Below are 18,641 nucleotides of genomic sequence, written 5' to 3'. Positions count from 1 at the left end.
TTTTTTCTTTTTCTGAAAGTCAAGAAGTTCCAGAAGGAATGGAAGACCATGGCGACACGTCGCCCAGGAGAATTCTCAGCATTGATCAATAGTAAGGATGCGTACTTGCACATCCTGATCTTTCCACCACATCGATGTTTCTTAATCTTTGCAGTGGTATACATCCCAATGTTTCCTATGCTTTTCAGTGGAAAATCCCTTTCTGTTTGAGGTGCTTCCCTTCGGCTTAGCCTCTGTGTCCCAAGTCCTTTACATGGCTCCAGTGTTGACTTTGCTGCTATTGCTGGGGATTCATATCCTAGGATATTCGTATAATCTGATTTTTGTGGTCAGCACTTTTCATTACAATGACAGTCTTCTAGAACTTGGGTTGCATCCTCAACCCTCAGAAATCTGTTCTGGAACTGTCCCAGTGTCTGAAATACTTAATTTTACTGCTGGTTACAATTCAGAACACAGTGTTCATTCCACAGAGGAAAGTTGTCTTCCTATGGGAGCAGGCTCTGGCCTTTTAGTTTTTTGTGAAATCCTTACCTTATAATGGGGGTGGTTTCAGCAAATGAGGCAATGTCCATCCAGAAAGCAGTGGGTAGGACTAGGTGTGGTCAGATGCTGATTGGCAATCCTGTAGTCTTGTTACTATGCAGTGACAATGCTGATATCCATATCCCCTGGAACATTTTCTCATCCCAGTCTAGTGCAAGCATGCATAGCCTATGTGAAAGTGACAACTCTCCTTTTGAATTTAGTGGCAGTGCAGCACTGTTGGCACACCATCCCAGGAGGCTGCATTAGGTGGACTTTACTGGTGGGCCCAATAGGTATTTGTGGGACTTTGGGGGAGGACTAGGAGAAAACTGTAATTGTAGGTGAGGCCAGTGTAGGCTGAGGCAATAGATCTACTTTTGATTCATTCTGGCTATTCATAGCCAGGACTTTAAATGAGCCATCACACCCAGAGCTTGTAGATGGGGCCCCGAATCTTGCTGTATTGGAATTTGCTGCACAGTGCTGACCTAATTAAGTAATGTCTACCGGCTCCTGACCGTAAGCAGTTCTGGGGACACTGATGGCGCATACATCGGAACAAGACAATAATGCATATATGTGTTGGTTAAGCTTATAGGCCCACTGCATTTATTTGTAACTCGATTGTAAAGGGATTAAATGTTTTGGATATTGAGAAGTGACTTGAAACTTTGAGATTTTAATTTATATTCTTTACCAGGTGACAATGGAACAGTAAGTGAAGGGAGTTCTTCCAAATGGAGATAGGAACCGCAATAAAAATCTGACAGAGGTTCTAACTGTTCCCCACTATCCATAATTAAGACATGTTTATAAGTTACTTCAGCTTTAATCCCCCTCAACCTTTTCACTCTCTCTACTATCCATGCATTATTGCCAGCATTGACTAGTCACCTATATGTGTCTGTAGCCGACAGTTTGCCATTAGGCTGTTTTCAGAATAGGGCTGGGCTGTGACATCTCAGGTGGGTAGAAAAGCTGAAGGTCTCTCAGGACATGCTTTCCTATAACTTCTTAGCTCATCTGCATGTCAGTTGGGATACAGGGTGTGATGACCAGTGGTATCTATACAGAAGATTTGAATGTAAACAAACCCTGACATGTTGTACAGATAGGCTAATTGAGTGTATTGAAATAATGTTAACTCTCCCGACAATTGGTGTGCTGTTGATTTTGAAATCTCAAATGTACTTTAATAGAATATCTGCCATTTTAGCAATAACGCCACTTTTGTAGCAAACACAGGTTTCCCTCCACGTCCAGTACATGGCTCCTACCTAATTTTTGCTCTGCTGATTCTCTTATTTAGTACTTGAATGCGCTAAAAGTGCACTGTGCCTTGTGGATGTGTATGAACCTTGATTTCCACCTTTTGTTTATGTGACTTATTTTTCCTTTTTTCTCTTTTATCCTCACTTGCCTGCCTGCCCTCCCTATCTTGTGTGCACCTTCTTTCTTTTTTTTCCCTGACTTTCTGTTTTTCATACCTTGTGTTCTCCGCCGCTGATGACATTTGCTCTTCCGTCTGCTCACAATAATTGCTCAGGAGGTAGGTGTTAAACTTGACCCTCATCCTAGTTTTCATGTAATAACACAGTGCACATTTTGTCCAGTGATCAGTGAATTGCAAACATATTTCAGGTTTTATGTGTAATACAGGGATCCATCATTTCAACTGATTGCTGGAAAATAGTTTCTACCACACCTTTGTTGTTGCATAGTAGCCTGGGGTTATGTTGCTCTACAACTGCCCGGCTTATGCACACAGTAGTTTTTTTTATGTATGGAAAGCTTAACTGGGAGTCTTAGGGCATTTTTAGTCCTGAAAGTATTAAGCTTTGATGTTTTGAGATAGTAACGTGGAAATTTCCATCTAAAATGATCATCAGATTGCACTAAAATTACAGCAACCCCCCCCCCCCCCCCCCCCGGGGTAAAAGTAATTCAAAGATGTATACAATCACCTCTCTAACAGCCTGTTCATCCCACCTTTTGTTCTAGCACTGCAGCTTCCTTCAGTTTTATTGGCTCTTGACTCTTCTGGGAGTGTCAGGTGCCCCTGACTTCCTGCCACGTGCTGTGGTTCCATCCTCCAACCTGCTAAATCACTGCAGAGTCCTGTAGAGACATAGAGGTTGGTAGAAGGAACCACTGCATGCAGCAGTAGACACAGGCATCGGACCTTTTTATAAATGTCAAATGCCGAAGGGACTGATGGAGGCAGCAGTGCTGTAATGGCCCCCCACAGAGGCACCTATAACGCTCTTCTCTTACTCTTATCTTATAAGCATTACTAGATCACATGATTATTTTGAGCAAGAGATTAACTTTGTGGCATGAGTATATAAAAAAAAGTTTGTTCTTGAACTCCCTAATGTGACCTAATGCTTGGGCAGCCTCGATTTATAGTCCCTAGCTACAACAAATACTGTGGGTGGTTTGACATCACTACAGACGATCATATCCATTATTTAACTGTCAGAACCTCTTCTGGCTTCTGAAGCTCTGTCATTTGACAATCCCAATGGCAGAAGATGGGGCTTAGGTTTGATTTGGCTAGAAATCAAAGTCCTGTGGACGGTCTGCAGACATATATGGAAGCCGTAGTGCCTTGTCAAGGCTCCTCTGTGAAGTGTGATCCTAACTCTAATCTGTGAGAGCCTCCATGTTGGAGGCAGCACAGTCTTCCTTTAAAGGTGCATGGACACACCAGAAACCCTGCTAAAAGCTTCCAGTGTGTCTCCATGCCATTTACAGAAAGCTAAACAAAAATTGCAACTATGACGTCAAAAAAATGTATTTCACTAGTCTCCTAGTTAACTTTTTTTTTATTTTATTTTTTTTGCTTTCCTACACTGGTATATGTTGAACGCCATTTTCCAAACATTAACTAATTCAAATTGCTAATTTTCAGTTGCCTCATAATCATCCAGTTTTAATAATGGATCCCTCCTCTGCCAGTAGTTATGCTTTCTTTATAGTGCAAAACTTTTGCATCACTGCAAAATGACTAATTCCAGAAATTAGTACCATCATTCTAGACTGTGATCTGGATAAGGTAGTTCATGTGTTTTGTATGTGTGTAATATTGCACTGACTTGAAGGAAGGTCAGTAACAGTCTATTGTACTCATCACGCCATTTAGAAAATTGTTAACTCACTTTTTGGTTTGGGTTGGGTCATCACACGTGTTTTTTTTACTTATATGTGGATGTTCACTTTGTACGGTGCAGTGGAATGAAACACAAAGTGTAGTTAGATCACAGCAACTCTTGCAGCTCTGTAAATAAGTGATTTTCTTTTATCACCCCCTCCCTACATTTCCTGTTGTCTTGACAGGTGGGCGTGTGAAGACATGGAAACGGCGCTGGTTCATCTTGACTGACAACTGCTTGTACTATTTTGAATATACTACAGTAAGAGCATGGTTTTGCTTTTAGAATATAAATGTATATGGTTATAAGAAACCTTTGAGAGAAACTTGAAGGTTTCCCTTGCCTGATTATCTTGTTGATCCTTTTGGCCTCTACAGTTTAGTCACAGACCCAGAATATGCAGATCAGGACTCCTGGACTCTGACTTTATCTGCATAGGTGTGCCGGACAATGGGTCAGAATATTGAAGTTGGCGGGTCAGCATTATTATAGCCAGGCTGTTTGCCCTGCATTGGCAAAGCACAGGTTCAGTTTAGTCTTGGCTTCTTTCATCTCTTGGGCACAATAGCTGTATGCTAATTGTAAGAGTTTTTGAGATGTTCGTAAAGCGTTTTGTTTTGCAGCACATTCATTTGAAAGGTCTGCTAATGCACCAACAGGGGGGTAAATGTACCTGCACCCCCAATCCTTTCCCACATCTTTCCCCGGTTGGCTCCAGTTTTTGGGTAGATGCTGGAAGTAGTAGGACTAAAGACCAAAATACTTTTTTTTTTTTTTGGTTTGTGGATTGAGTAAGAGATGGTTATAACTCATGTTCCATAAACAAAATGGCAAGTGAGAGGAGGTCCATCCAAAGTGAGGAAAGTCTTGGTTGTCACAAGAGCTAATGTCCCGTTGAAAGGTTTCCTCTCTATTACTGTTCTGGTGACCACCAAAAATGTATGACTTTCTTTCATTCTGCAGTAACTGTAAACATGACAAATGGAGAGGGCAAATCTCCTTAATGGGGGCGCAGACAGCAATAAAAACCTGAGGGGTCTGATCTCTCTCTCTCTCTCTCTCTCCCTCTCCACGCTATCCAAAAAGTTTTGCCTTTTGATTATACTCAAATAATACTTTTAAATGCGGTAGTGAAGTGTGTTTATTAGAATGAAGTTGTCAATCTTTGTAGTAGCAGTACAGTGTTTGATTTGTGAATGTTTCGTATGTTTGGAATGCTTTTTATGTGGTTCACAGCCTGTATTACTCAGTGTGAGACAACCAGTAGACTCACTGACATCACCTTACTAACTCTTTTCTCCACACAGCCAAAGCCATGCACCTCAAACAGGCCTACATACAAATATTTGTACAGATTGGTGCTAAAGAAGTCAGGACTAAACCCAGAAATCGGTCACGATTATGCTATGTACATATTTACCTGTGTTCTTTGACATGCATTGCTTCCAGCATTTTGTGCACCAATGTTGTGTGCCTTTAGAACATTTCTGGGTCATGTGGTGACACTGGTTGTGTATGCTGTGAATCTAGAATGGCTAAAGCATGTGCCATAGATCCATTCGGGTATGAATCCTCCCTCTGCACATCTGTTCTCCTTTGCCTGGTATTTACTTGTGACTGCAGTGCAGGTCTCCGTTAAAGCTGAACCCAAGGCAAATACTTGGTCAAATACACATAAGTGTATGTTGTGTTTTTTTTTTTTTTTCCTGCAAATTCTTTTTAGCTGGGCTTGTGATCCAGACAACCTTTCCATAAAGGAATGTAGAGTCTGCAACCTCTACTGCAGCTTTCAGAACCACAACAGGGCCTAGACACAGGACCAGCTTGCTGATTCGACCATAAAAGAGAAGCAGCACACTGGTGAGATCATCCTTAAGCTCGCCCTGTGCTCTCCTTCTGTCCTCAGGTTTGAAAGCAATGTGTAATGCTGCAGAGTCTGATTGCTGCTAGTGGAGGTACTCCCATTCCCTACCTTATTGAAGAGGCTGATAGGCTTGTGTTTTTACTTTGCTCCATGTATTTCTTTTTTTATACATTGCTGCACCAATTGGTGTTGCCTGAGCTTTATTTTTAATTTCTAAGATTACAGATTGTAAATTCATTGGTAAATGTCATTGTATCTGGGTTTCTTGTATAATAATTGTATATTTTTAATTCAAAATTTTTGCTATGGCTATTTTTGCATAGTTACATTGTCCAGCTTGGACCTGTGTAACTATCCATGTTCCATTAAAAATAAAGTAGTTGCGCACTAATATGCAAAGATTTTGATAGAAAACGAATGATAAACCTAAAATTGCTTAAAGTTGCTGCAGCTGTCACGCATGTGCTCCCACAGATAACAGTAAAAAATAATAAAATAAAAGTGATAGCGCTGCAATATTTATATACAATAAATCGACAATTCAACTAACCGTGCAATATAGGAAAATGAGAAAAAGTGAAACAAAATCCAGTAAACAATGAATGATAATTTCTTCAGTGATATAAAAAAACAAATGTGATGCTTCTTAAGAACTCCTTATCCAGTGCGCTCCCACCACTGCATGCAATGGCCGCTCACCTCCTTAATAGAACCCCAAGGGGGTCAAACACACTTTGCATTTAGTGCCAATAAATCTCTCCAAAGAATCCTCTGTGGTCTTTACTTTGCTCAAGGTATAGAGAAGTGGTCTATGGCCAGCATAGGTTCCATCCTCTGTGCTGCTTTAAGCCTCAATCCATATTGGAGACCAGCAGATGCAGCAATACAAACAAAACAAGAAAAGGTGCCTCCTATAGTACAGTATCTGAGGGATTAGAAAATGAAACCTCTCCATCCCAGCTAGCAATAAACTCCACATTTATTAACCCTTTCATGACTAAGCCTATTTTTGGCATTTGGTGTTTACAAGTTAAAATCCAGATTTTTTTGCTAGAAAATTACTTGGAACCCCAAACATTATATTTTTTTTAGCAGAGACTCTAGAGAATAAAACGGCGATTGTTGCAATATTTTATGTCACACGGTATTTGCGCAGCAGTGTTTTTAAACGCAACTTTTTGGGAAAAGGGACACTTTCATGAATATAAAAAAAAATGAAACCGTAAAATTAGCCCAGTTTTTTTGCATAATGTGAAAGATAGTGTTACGCCTAGTAAATAGATACCAAACATGTCACGCTTTATAATTGCATGCACCCGTGGAATGACGACAAACTACGGTACCTAAAAAAAAAAAAAACTCAATAGGCGACGCTTTAAATTTTTTTTTTTTTTTTCCGGTTACCAGTTTAGAGTTAGAGGAGGTCTAGTGCTAGAATTATTGCTCTCGCTCTGACGATTGCGGCGATACCTCACATATGTGATTTGAACACAGTTTACATATGCGGGCGCGACTTCCATATGCGTTTTCTTTGCTTCGCGGCGGGCGCTTTAAATTTTTATTATTTATTTAAAATTAATAAATTGTTAAAAATAAAATTGATCACTTTTATTGCTGTCACAAGGAATGTAAACATCCCTTGTGACAGTAATGGGTGGTGACAGGTACTCTTTATGGAGGGATCGGGGGTCTAAAAGACCCCCGATCCCTTCTTTACACTTTAATGTATTCAGATCGTCGTTTTTGGCACTTCTGAATAGTGTATGTATTTTTAAATCTGGCGCCATTGGCAGCCGAGACAACAGGAAGTGACGTCATGACATCGCTTTCGTGTTTACCATTAGGAGACTGGAATGAAGCTGCTTACGGCTTCATTCCAGTCCCTGCCCAGCCATCGGGGGCACCGGTAAGGGCACCGATAGCCGATATATGATGCCGATTTTTTTTGGGCCGATATGTTAGGCCGATTTTATTTTATTTTATTTATTTTTAATCCCCCTTGATCTAACACACCTTTCCCACTGGGGCGTTTTTAAGGCGCTTTTGGGCTAAAAATAGCGCCTGTAAAGTGCCTGCAAAATGGCTCCCCTGCAGTCTGTGTGAAAGACAGTGCTTTCACACTGAGGCGATGCGCTGGCAGGATCTTAAAAAAAAAGTCCTGCAAGCAGCACGTTTGGAGTGGTGTATACCGCTCCTCCACCACTCCTGCCCATTGATATAAATGGGCACCACTGCCGAAGCGCATGCAATGCGATTTGGCAGCGGTGCTTCATGGGCGCATTTAACCTCTTCCTTGGCCGCTAGCTGGGTTATATTTGCCCCACTAGCAGCCAAATAGCACCGTTAAAATGATGGTAAAGAGCCGCTAAAACTTGCGTTTTACCATCAACGCCTGCCCGCTCCAGTGTGAAAGCAGTTTTCATAAGTGATGCAGAAAATTTCTTACACTTAAACATTTATTAAACAAAACAAACCTCCAATTAGTTTACTTGTATGTATGTATGTATGATCTAGATAAAAAAAAAAAAAAAAACCTATATATATTAAATAAAAACGGGTAGTCAAAACTTTTGGACAAAAAAAAAAAAATGGGCTAACTTTACTGTTTTTATTTTATTTTTATTTTTTAAATGGTGTATTTTTTTCCCAAAAAAATGCATTTGAAAGACCTCTGTGCAAATGCTGTGTGACATAATATTGCAACAACCGCTATTTTATTCCCTAGGATCTCTGCTAAAAAAATATATAATTTTTGGGGCGTCTAAGTGATTTTCTGGCAGAAAATACAGGATTTTTACTTGTAAGCAACAAGTGTCAGAAAAGATTTAGTCTTTAAATGGTTAAACTGAGAACTTCTACACACAGAGATGACTTCATTCATTCAAGTGTAAACATTGTATCATTTAGTTCTTTTCTTGGCAGCCTGCCCAGAGAGGAGGAAAGTGTTGCTATGACGACTCAGGCAACTCACACTGACTTCTTACAGAAGTCATTTCAAAGTCCCGCTGTAGAATCGGCTTTTTAGCAGCACAATCAGCCGATGCCGTTTATTTAAAAAACGGCAAATATCGGCCGATATATCGGCCGGCCGATATATCGGTCGACCTCTATACAAATCTGAACAATCTCACTCAGTAACGGTCGGTCCACCGCCAGGCTCCAACTCTACTAGTTTCATCACCTCCCACGTGGCTTCATCTGGAGGTGTGGCGAAACTAGTAGAGGACTAATCCCATTAGTCTTTATCTGTTTTTCCAAGGGAATGTGTGGTGCTGATGATATCACTCACTCGCACTATCAATTGAAAAAAAAAAAATCAATGTAAACGTATGATTAAAGTGTAACAGTGCCATGAACTTGATAACTCACAAAAAATACTAATACATGTGCACTGGTAAAAGCCTGTGTCTTTCACGAATCAATAAAATGAACGTATTCTCCTAACGTGTAAGAAAAGGTACGAGAGCGTGATCAGTATGTAAATTTGAGTCAAAAAGTCTGTTCACCCTGGTGGAAACACGGTGCCAAATCTTCACCACCTCCTGATGATAATTATATGCGCTCCGAAGTGCTCTTTAAGAGTGCTGACCAGATCATCTTGACTCCTTTATATTACATAAGCAGGTCAAACTGCACTTGTTATGAAGCTCCAGTAAATGCCAACTCCAGGGGTACGTTATTCCTCCTCAATAATGGTGCCCTTCTGGTACCCAAAAGGAGAAGCTGACTACTCGGGTGTGTAGGAATTGCCTCTGCTCCACCAGCCAGCATGTGTCCCACTCAGCTAATTTGACGTTCTAACCGAAAAGTCAGGAATAGGAGGTTGCTTGCTTGGCACAGATGTCCTTCAGAGGGCACGTTTCATTTTCTCAATGAATGCAAAGTGTTCTCTGGCTGAATGAGGTGGGTAGGCAAGGGCGGTGACATCTCAATTTTTACCTCTTGTAATCGGAGAATGCTTTGCATTCATTGAGAACATTTCAAAGTGTTCTCTGAATGATGCCCATGGTAAATGAGCGACCTCCTGTGCTACAAAGCATTAGGGCAGCCACTTGGCAGGGGACCCAGGAAGCTAGCGCCATTCACTGTAGTAGCGGTGTCAACTACATTGATTTCCGACTTCCATAGGGTTTAGCCATGTAGGACAAGTGCACATACTTGCATAGGTCCAAGCTGGACCAATGTAACTTTGCAAAAATAGCCATTGCTGGAATTCAAATTTAAATATTTTACTTTCTCGCAAGCTTTTTTTTTTTTTTTTTTTTTTTTTTAACAAGTGTTGTACACTTCTTCAGGATAAGGAGCCTCGAGGAATTATTCCACTGGAGAATCTCAGTATTCGGGAAGTTGAGGATCCCAGGAAACCGGTAAATTTTATTGTATTTTAAGATGCTTGGCTCGTCATGGATATATTTCTCGAATACTAAAAATTCCAGTGGCTTGTGTTCTGAATTACTGATTACATTTGGTCTCTCTCACAGAACTGCTTTGAGCTGTACATACCTAACAACAAGGGCCAGTTGATCAAAGCTTGCAAAACGGAGGCTGATGGGAGAGTGGTGGAGGGCAACCATAATGTGTACCGAATTTCAGCACCAACCCCAGAAGAGAAAGAAGAGTGGATCAAATCTATAAAGTAAGAAGTCCTCTACTGCCATCCTGTGGTTTTAGCTGACTGTACAGTACTGAAAAAATACTTATGGCTGTCTCTCTGTGCAGTAGAGGAAGTCTGCTCAGCTAATTGCAGCTCCACTTAGATTGTATGAGCAGACAGTAAAGCTGTCAGATCTGAACATCTCCTTTTTTATGTACTTGCTATCTGCTTAAAAAAAAAAAATGAGCCATATAGCTGTTCATTGCAGTTTTAAGTTTGCTTTCCAGGAATGAGGGATATATGTTCAATTTTTTTTAAATCATTGTCTGGTCTTTAATTGTCCTTTGGAGCCCTGCCGTATATATTTCCCCAAGACCAGTCTATTTTATAGTGGTTTTAGAAATTACCAAAATGACTTAAAAGAAACCTGTCGGAATGTGAGGGCTGCAGTTACAGACCCCCTGCTTCTGAATATGCTTGTTTCATGCCACTCATGCTGACTTTCTTGCTTCAGTACTTTCAGATACTGATCCAGAACAAGTATGATGAGCAGTCCTGACATTTAGAAGGTATTGATGCCACAAACAGCCAGGCAACTAATATTTTCAGAAGTCCAAAAATGGCAGCTCAAGGTTCCTTTTTTTTTTTTTTATAAACCACGTTCTTGTAAATATTTTTACCATTCTTCTTGATAAAAAAAAAAAAAAGGACCAGGACCAAAATGTGTGAGCAGTTATACATTCCTGTACCAAAATACATTGGCATTTAACTGTGGAATCTGTTGTCTAATAAAGGAAAATGGAGAACTAAAGAGCAACCAACATGGTTGTTACATGGTTTCGTAATGCCATATAGCTTTTGTAAAAAAAAAAAAAATAGATCTTATAAACTTACCCAAGGCATTCAGTGATAAGGATTTGGGACTGAAGATTTGCATATTTAATTATTCCAGGTACTTTATATAGTGCTGTCAATTTATGCAGTGCTGTACATATTTTGTAATTATACATTCACATCACTCCCTGCCCTCAAGGAGCTTACAATCGAAGGTCCCTAACCCTCATTCATACATACACATACTATGGCCAAATATCCTACCAGGATGTCTTTGGAGTGTAGAAGGAAACCGGAGTACCTGGAGGAAACCCACGCAGGCACAGGGAGCATACAAACTGCAGGCAGGTAATGTCATGGTTTGAATTCAAACCGATGACCCTAGTGCTGTGAGATGGAAGTGCTCACCACTTAGCCACTGTGCTGCCCATTATATACAGGTGTTTTCTGTTTCATCTGTGGATTTTCTTGTATTCGTAACAAGATGAATTTCGTTTTTCGTGTTATCTCTTAATCTGGATATAGATGGATCTAAATTTGGCCGGTTCAACAGGACTGGGCAAATTTCGATCCATCTCTTAAATGGGAGTGTTGGAAAATCATTTTTCAACCAGTGCTGCAGCAAGTCGCTTGCTGCGCTGATCAATGGTTCATACAATAGCACAGCATCATCTGTGTGGATGAGGGAATCCATAGTTGTGTTTTGGGGGTTTTTTTGTTTGTTTTTTCTTCTCTATCTATGGCCAGCTTTAAACCAATGGAGGTGCATTCATCATTTGTGCTGAGCAGATTTAATGCAGCATTTTATCGATTATGGTTGTAGACAGATCTGTCTTCACTACTTTTCTGTGATTCTTCTTAAAAAAACAAATAAAAACATTTTATATACTGAAATTTTTAAGCCATTTCTGAATTTATACTTGCATTTCACTAAGTAATATAAGAGGCACATAGAATAGTGAGTAGCAATGCATTATTACCCTAACACCTTTTTATAATACAGTAAAAAAAAATGACTGAATCTTTCTATTCCCATGTTTAGAGCAGCTGTAAGCGTGGATCCCTTCTATGAAATGCTGGCTGCCAGGAAAAAACGGATCTCCGTCAAGAAAAAGCAACAGATGCAGCAGCAGCAGCAACAAGAACAGTCTTAAACGACAGATTTGACGTTGGAGCAATTTTTCCTTTTGTGGCCTGCAGCCACTCCTGAGCACTCCTTGGAAAGATGAGGACAGTGAAGATCTTTGTATTCCATTGGCTGTGCAATGTGAAAACCATGAGGGCTATGGCATCAGATACGGGATCTTTGTGGCTGCAAGTGATACAACTTTCAAGACTTACTAGTTTTCTCTTTCGAGGGTCCAGGCCTGTGTTTAGCAGTGGTAGCCACAGTTTTGTGCGTCTGCCATTTCTTTCTGTGTAAAATATTTTGGTTAACTAGGACTCTAAGCCATGTTGGCAAGTTAGCTTTGAGATAAATTAAGAAAATAAATAATTTGCATGGAAGAGCAATACAACCCCAACCTAAGCATTTCAACGGCACAAAATGTCAAGGACTGTGTGTAACTCCACACTTTTTTGAAAACAATATTCTGTTCTTCCAAAAAAAAACAAAAAAAAAACTTATCACTCATCATTGATGGCGCTTGAAGGTTCTGAAAGACAGTTGTCATTCTACAATATCTTTAGTATTATAGAAACAGCTTGTATCTATATAAAATTCTGGTGTTAAGGTCATAGAACAATTGCTGCGGAAATATGTTTAATAACCTTGATTTCTTTATATGTGAGAGGGTAGAGCGCTATATCTTCTGGGAGTCCAACCATTTTTCATGCCACCATGTGGCCCTGTCCTAATTCTGGCTCTTATTGGAAACCTATACTGGGGCTGGATAGACAAGATATCTAGACAGCTGATGGAAAGCTGTGACCCGATATGAGGACCAAGTCCTAGCTGTATTAGACCTGTCAATGGCCAGATACAGGATCATTTCTACATAGTACCAGCTACATTCATGCTCTAGTAAGCAGATTATGGCCACTGTGATTTGTGCAGGTTTTGTTATTTATCAGGTCAGCAATGGCAGCCTACACATTTCTTTTAGTATAGTTACTTTTTCTTAAAGCATGCATAGATATTGAATTGTTACCCAGCTTGTTGATTTCAGGAGGAATGACTAGAATGTCTATGGGTATTCTCAAACCAAGGTGTGCTTTGCATCAAAGGCCTCAGTGACCAATAGGAATGTGTAGGAAGGGTCGGACAAGCTTCAACGCTGCTAGGAATGCTAAGCTTTTCCCACCAAAACAGCCTATTTTGGTGACAGAAGAGTTTGGTTGGTTTGGCCAGTACCCATACCTGCAGAGTTTGTAGTTTTGGTTCCCCTATACATGTATAATGGTATATATGGTGGTTGAACCTACATGAGCTTTTACAACCTTTTTCTTTACAGTAGGTCTAAATATTTGCTCAGAGATGTCATAGTAATGGGAAACTTGCCTCTCCCAGATAATGTGGCTGAGCTGAGTAAAAAGTTCATGTAGTTCATGCTAAATGCTTTTTGGGTACAGTTGGATGCACAGTCAGATCTAAATGGTGTTGTGGAGATGTAACAACATGACACTATAGCTAAAGTACAGCTGTCCACACATTGACTGCTCTGTAAATTTAGCCCAGTAGTCTTATAGCTAGGCCTCTGCCAGATTTATTTATGTATGTTGTTAAACTTAGAATGTACCACCTATTTAACATGAAAGGCAGACATCTGTTTCAATGAGAATAAGAAGTGTGGTCAGATATAACGCAACACACTGTTGATGTGACCAACCTCTGATCTACATTGAAATATCTTCTGTGTGTGATATTTTTAAATGTCAGGAAACCCATTCAATTGCTAGCATAATGTCAATGGCATGTTGCTAGTTGTTTTTTTTTTTTTTTTTTTTTTTCACTTCCATCCCCTCATTTGTTGTGTCTTCAGGACAAAAATTGATGGAAAATTTTCACAGTGGGAACCAGACGGCACAAACTGACAGGGATTTAACTATTCCCTACTCTGTGTTTACAATTAAAGGGTATCTAAATCCCAACCTTTAAGCTTTGGAACAAACGCTAATGTGATTCTAAAGCTTCTTACCTCTCAAGGACATTGGCAGAAAGCTATCCGCACCACCTACCCGGTCATTATGTGGGGTCTCTCCAATTGGGTTCTCCATTTGCTTTTCAATGGATTCAAGTGAAAAATCGATTGCTTGCAGATTATGGTGATCTATGCAGGGGCAGACAGGGCCACCAGTGGGAGATTCTACCTCTGGGGGGGAAGTTGGTTCAAAAGCGCCACTGGAGAGTTTAGTACAAGTCTGTGCAACACACTGGCATTGCATACATGTATGCTGATTGGGATTCATTTACTGAACTGTGGTAGGGCAAAGAAGTGCCCCTGTGTGCATGTAAAGCCTCAGTTATGTGCATTGGAATTTGAAAAACTAGATTTATTTCTTCAAGATTGGTTAGTTGAAGTGAACAGGGGTACACACACTTTAGAAAATGTAAACTGTTGTCTGGGTTCTAAGAGCATTTAAAAAAAAAAAAAGTGTTAACCCTGTACAAGGAGGTATTTTTAGGCTGAAAAAATATTTATTCCAGCAATCCTTTAGGAATGTTTTGCTAGTCCTATATGGTCATCTATGGTGCATGGGCATCGCATGGATTTTTAATTTCTTTTTAAGAACTTTAAATAGAAATTTCCCTTTTTATAACGGTTTCCTCCATGTAAAGCAGAAACCTCTACCTCACTGCTGCTGGTTTTACCTGGATCAGGAGGTAAAGTGACCGTTTCAGGGCCCCCGGGCATCTTGCTATTCACACTTCTGTATCTGAAAGTTGTGCCTTTTAGACTTTCCAGTAATGTAGATACTAGTGTGACCGGGACTTTTTAAGGACGATGTGGGGCTCTGTGCTGCTACATTGAGGATGCACTGCAAATCTTTAGTAGTTCAGGAATGTAAAAAAATAAATAAAAATGCTACATACTTACCTAGGTGACTGTAACATTGGTCTGATGCTGCATCTGTTCCCTGCCACCTCCTAAGAACTGAGCAATCAAAGTCCTGCTGATCGCTCGGTTCTCTGTCTTCAGTGAGCAGAGAGCTGGTGACTGTTTGTCACCGGCTCTCTACTCTACCCCTCTAGCGCTCACTGGGGTGGCGGCAGCGCCCCTCACTGAAAGGCTGAGCCAGCTGCCGATCCAGGTTACGGGTGGATCCTGGCCTATAAGCCGGGATCTCTCCATAGTCTTGACTGGCTCAGTGACTTCAGCAGGCTTTAGCACGCTTTTGGCTGAAAATGAATCGCAGAATTGCAGAACAAAGTGCACTCATGTGACCCATGGGATAAGTAGGGCAAAAAGAGCTTTCCTCCTTTTTAGGGTACCCACACACCTAGAAGCTACTTTCCTCCTGTGTGACTAATCCAAAATTTAGAAGGTCTTCTTTTTGCACCCACCATACACTTATAGGAAGTGGGACATTTCAGATAGTCTCGGAACATGTGGTCTGGATTTCCTTTGCCTTGTCATCACAGGAAAGTAGGCTAAAATTTTCCAGCCATGCTCAATGTGCTGTGACCATCTTCACTCCATACACTGAGAATTTTGCACTACTGTATCTAATTAATTTGTATTGTACAGTAATTTTGCCTCCATGCCAGTGTATCCAAAGGCATAGTGAATAGCTGTATTCTTGCTGTACTGCAATTAAGGGGTCAGCTTCTTGGTTAGTTTTTTTGTTTTTGTAACCGAGAATTAAAACTGGCCATAGATGTGCTTATTTTTTTCTCGTTCAGCCCGAGGTGACTTGAGGAACCCCCTGCTGGGACATTGAATTCTGACCGTGGGACTTGCTGTCAGAATACACTGATCAGCAGCCACTGATCTAAAAAAAAGACATTTCCAGCATGTCCTTTTGACAGAGGCCGATCAAACAATCCTCTTCTGTCAAACAAGGGCGGCCTGCTGAACCAACTTAAGTAATGTACGGGTATGCTTTATATGGCAGCTTGGTAACCAAAAAACACATCCTATATTCCTTTTGAATAGGTGAAGTCTGATTGCTGTGATTCTGTACTTCTAATCCCCACTGTGTGTTTAAGGTCTGTATTGGGCTTCTTAAATAAATCCATGCAGTACTCGCAGCAATCAGACAGCATCTATTTTGTATTAGGGCGACTTCAGTAGATCTAATTCTGTTGGCTAACTGTGGTTAGCACTTGGGCTTTGTTCCTTGTACTGATTATTCAACAAGACTGCTTGTGTCCATTGTTCTGCTATTCCCAAGCAATAATAGCAGTTTGGTTAAAAATGACAGTAATTACTGGTATTTCTGTAAATCAAATCTTCCATATTGAGAGCTAAGTTTTAGGCCCATTCTCTGATGTGTGCAGGTGCATTTTTGGCAGTGCAACACATGTCCACAAGCCAGGCGTGGTGGGGTGTAACTAGAGATGAATGGCACAGAGTTGCACACATGCAGGTAACATGCAATGCACTCATTTGAATGGGCCCACCAGACCAGAGAGACAGATTTTCCTCTGAGGATGATTTTTGGTGTTCTGGATTTGCTTTGGGGATATTTAATACCCCACACAGAGCTTTCAGACTGCGTGTCAGTTTACTTGGCAATAAAACACTACGGTTGGTAAAAGGTGGTTACACTTGATCAAACACTGATAAAGCACGCTTCTCTTATTCCAGTGTGACAATCGAATGGAATCTAAAGCACATCTTTTTGAATATGTAAGCTATAGGGCATTAACTTTAAACTGTTTTGAGTTTTGTAGCGTGGTATGTCTGGCAGGTTTTGTAAATTGTTGTGCCAAAGTGGGGGGAGACCCCACCGCACTGTGCCTGTCTGTTACCTTCTTATAAAAGGAAGTACTGTGAAAATGATTCAGGACTGAATACCTCATCTTCCTTGTACGGGGTAAGACTTGGTATTATTGGGTTGGTTTTTGTTGTATTTTTTTCTATTTAATATTATAATGTACACAGATTTTGCGTTTAATAAAAACTTTCAAACTTCACTATGAAGTCTGTTACTAATTATGCCACCCTTATCCAAATCCTGAGCATTTGTCGTCAAGATGCAGCTCTTCTCCTCTGCAACCAGGATTAAACAAGTCAAAGTGAATGGAACTTGCCAAGTTCCTCTCCTGGACCCACAATTCACAGTGTGCATAATGATTTGTACTGAAGAAAAATGTAATGAGTCAGTGTAAAGGGAAAAATTCTAGGATGAAGGAAACACTGCAGTTAGGAAGCAAGCACCATAAACCACCTTGTATTGCCTTTCCCATTTTCCCTACCTGTACTATTTTTTTTTTTTTTTTTTTTTTTTTTTTTTTTTTTCGGAAATTCAAAACCCGCATGACAGTAAGAAAGTTGACTGGTAGGCTGGATGGAATGTCATGTGTGACAAAAGCTGGAAGTACTGCATTTTTGGGACTGAATGAGCAGGCCTTTGTAACACTTTCTAACTGCAACGCAAACTTTAAGTCCCCTTTCACACTGAGGTGCCTTGCAGGTGTTATGGCATTAAAAATAGCAAAGCAGGCTCCATTCCACGCCATTGTATTGGTACTGAATATTAGTCATAGTTGGCACCATATCCTGTTTCATTGCATGTATGCACTTTGTTTATCACATACAATATGCATTGTGTCATCGATGAATTAAAAATCCAAAAAGGTTGCGCTCAAAAAAAAAATGTATAAAAATAATTACCTAAAAATAAATCAATTCATGATGTGAACAATAAATAATGAATGAATATTGAATCCAGTGAAAAAATTACCAATAACAATTCAAATACCTATACAAATGTAAATAAACAATGAATAAAATATTCATTGCTATAAATCTAAAATAATGAAAATGAATGAATGTATGTGATCATAAAAAATTCATAAGTATGTACATAAAAATTCAGAAAGGGAAAAAAATTAAAATATATAAATCAGTCCATAGTCCGGGAATGAAATTGAGTGATGGCTAGAATATTTTCCACAGTAAAGTGACTTGTGCTGAAGGAATCCCACCACCAAGTGAAGTGCACGCTTACCAGCTGTGAAAACTTGAAACACATATGGCCATAACCCGGCCGTGGCCTTTTCCCCAGAAAGATCTCCCCAATCGCCAAAACGATCCAATTGACAAATCCTCTGCAAAGGTCACCCAGCCCAACTTAATCGGCTCTCCACTGGTACCATGATATGGCAAAAGGTAGGTAATTGTTTGCTTGAAAGAAGGGAAAATGGAGCAATCATAGGTAAAACCCAAAGGGCACTTTTAAATAAAAGTAAAAATACGCAGCAGCGTATAAACAAAAAAAACGCTAAAATTGTGGCCGGCCGGCTGCAGAACACACGCCCGTGCTTACAAACAAACGGTAGTCATGGGGCACAGGTGGCGTGCTGACGCACCGCTTTATATACAGAAACCAAGCCTCGATCTGAGTGGCAAAATGGCTACATACCTCAAAGCGCCATTTTGGATCTGGGAAACAAGATGCTCTTACTAGAAGAAACCTCCCCCTCACGGTATTATATAGATAAAATATCTCAACATCAAAAAATTTATTTGTGATGACGTCAAATCTGTGATGAAACGTG

The 18,641-nt window shown here is 40.2% G+C and overlaps 1 protein-coding gene across 2 annotated transcripts in view; it reads left to right on the top strand.

Annotated features, from left to right (window-relative positions):
* The window catches only part of CYTH2 (cytohesin 2), a 77,081-nt gene extending 60,027 nt beyond the window's left edge, over positions 1-17,054 (top strand). Inside the window, exons 9-12 of one of the 2 annotated variants that reach the window (XM_077457449.1) lie at positions 3,866-3,944; positions 9,843-9,914; positions 10,029-10,183; positions 12,023-17,054. In XM_077457449.1, the coding sequence (XP_077313575.1) occupies positions 3,866-3,944; positions 9,843-9,914; positions 10,029-10,183; positions 12,023-12,047 (331 nt within the window). In that variant the 3' untranslated portion in view covers positions 12,048-17,054. Of the gene's footprint in view, positions 1-3,865; positions 3,945-9,842; positions 9,915-10,028; positions 10,184-12,017 lie in introns of both variants that reach the window. The other variant, XM_077457448.1, reaches the window with a different exon arrangement.
* Positions 17,055-18,641: the final 1,587 nt, after the last annotated feature.

Source organism: Lithobates pipiens, unplaced genomic scaffold, assembly GCF_037356315.1.
Source record: "Lithobates pipiens isolate NorthernLeopardFrog02 unplaced genomic scaffold, aLitPip1_a1.2 Scaffold_27, whole genome shotgun sequence".
Classification (NCBI taxonomy): domain Eukaryota; kingdom Metazoa; phylum Chordata; class Amphibia; order Anura; family Ranidae; genus Lithobates; species Lithobates pipiens.
Note: the sequence above shows the minus strand (reverse complement) of the source record. Positions and strands in the feature narration are given on the sequence as shown.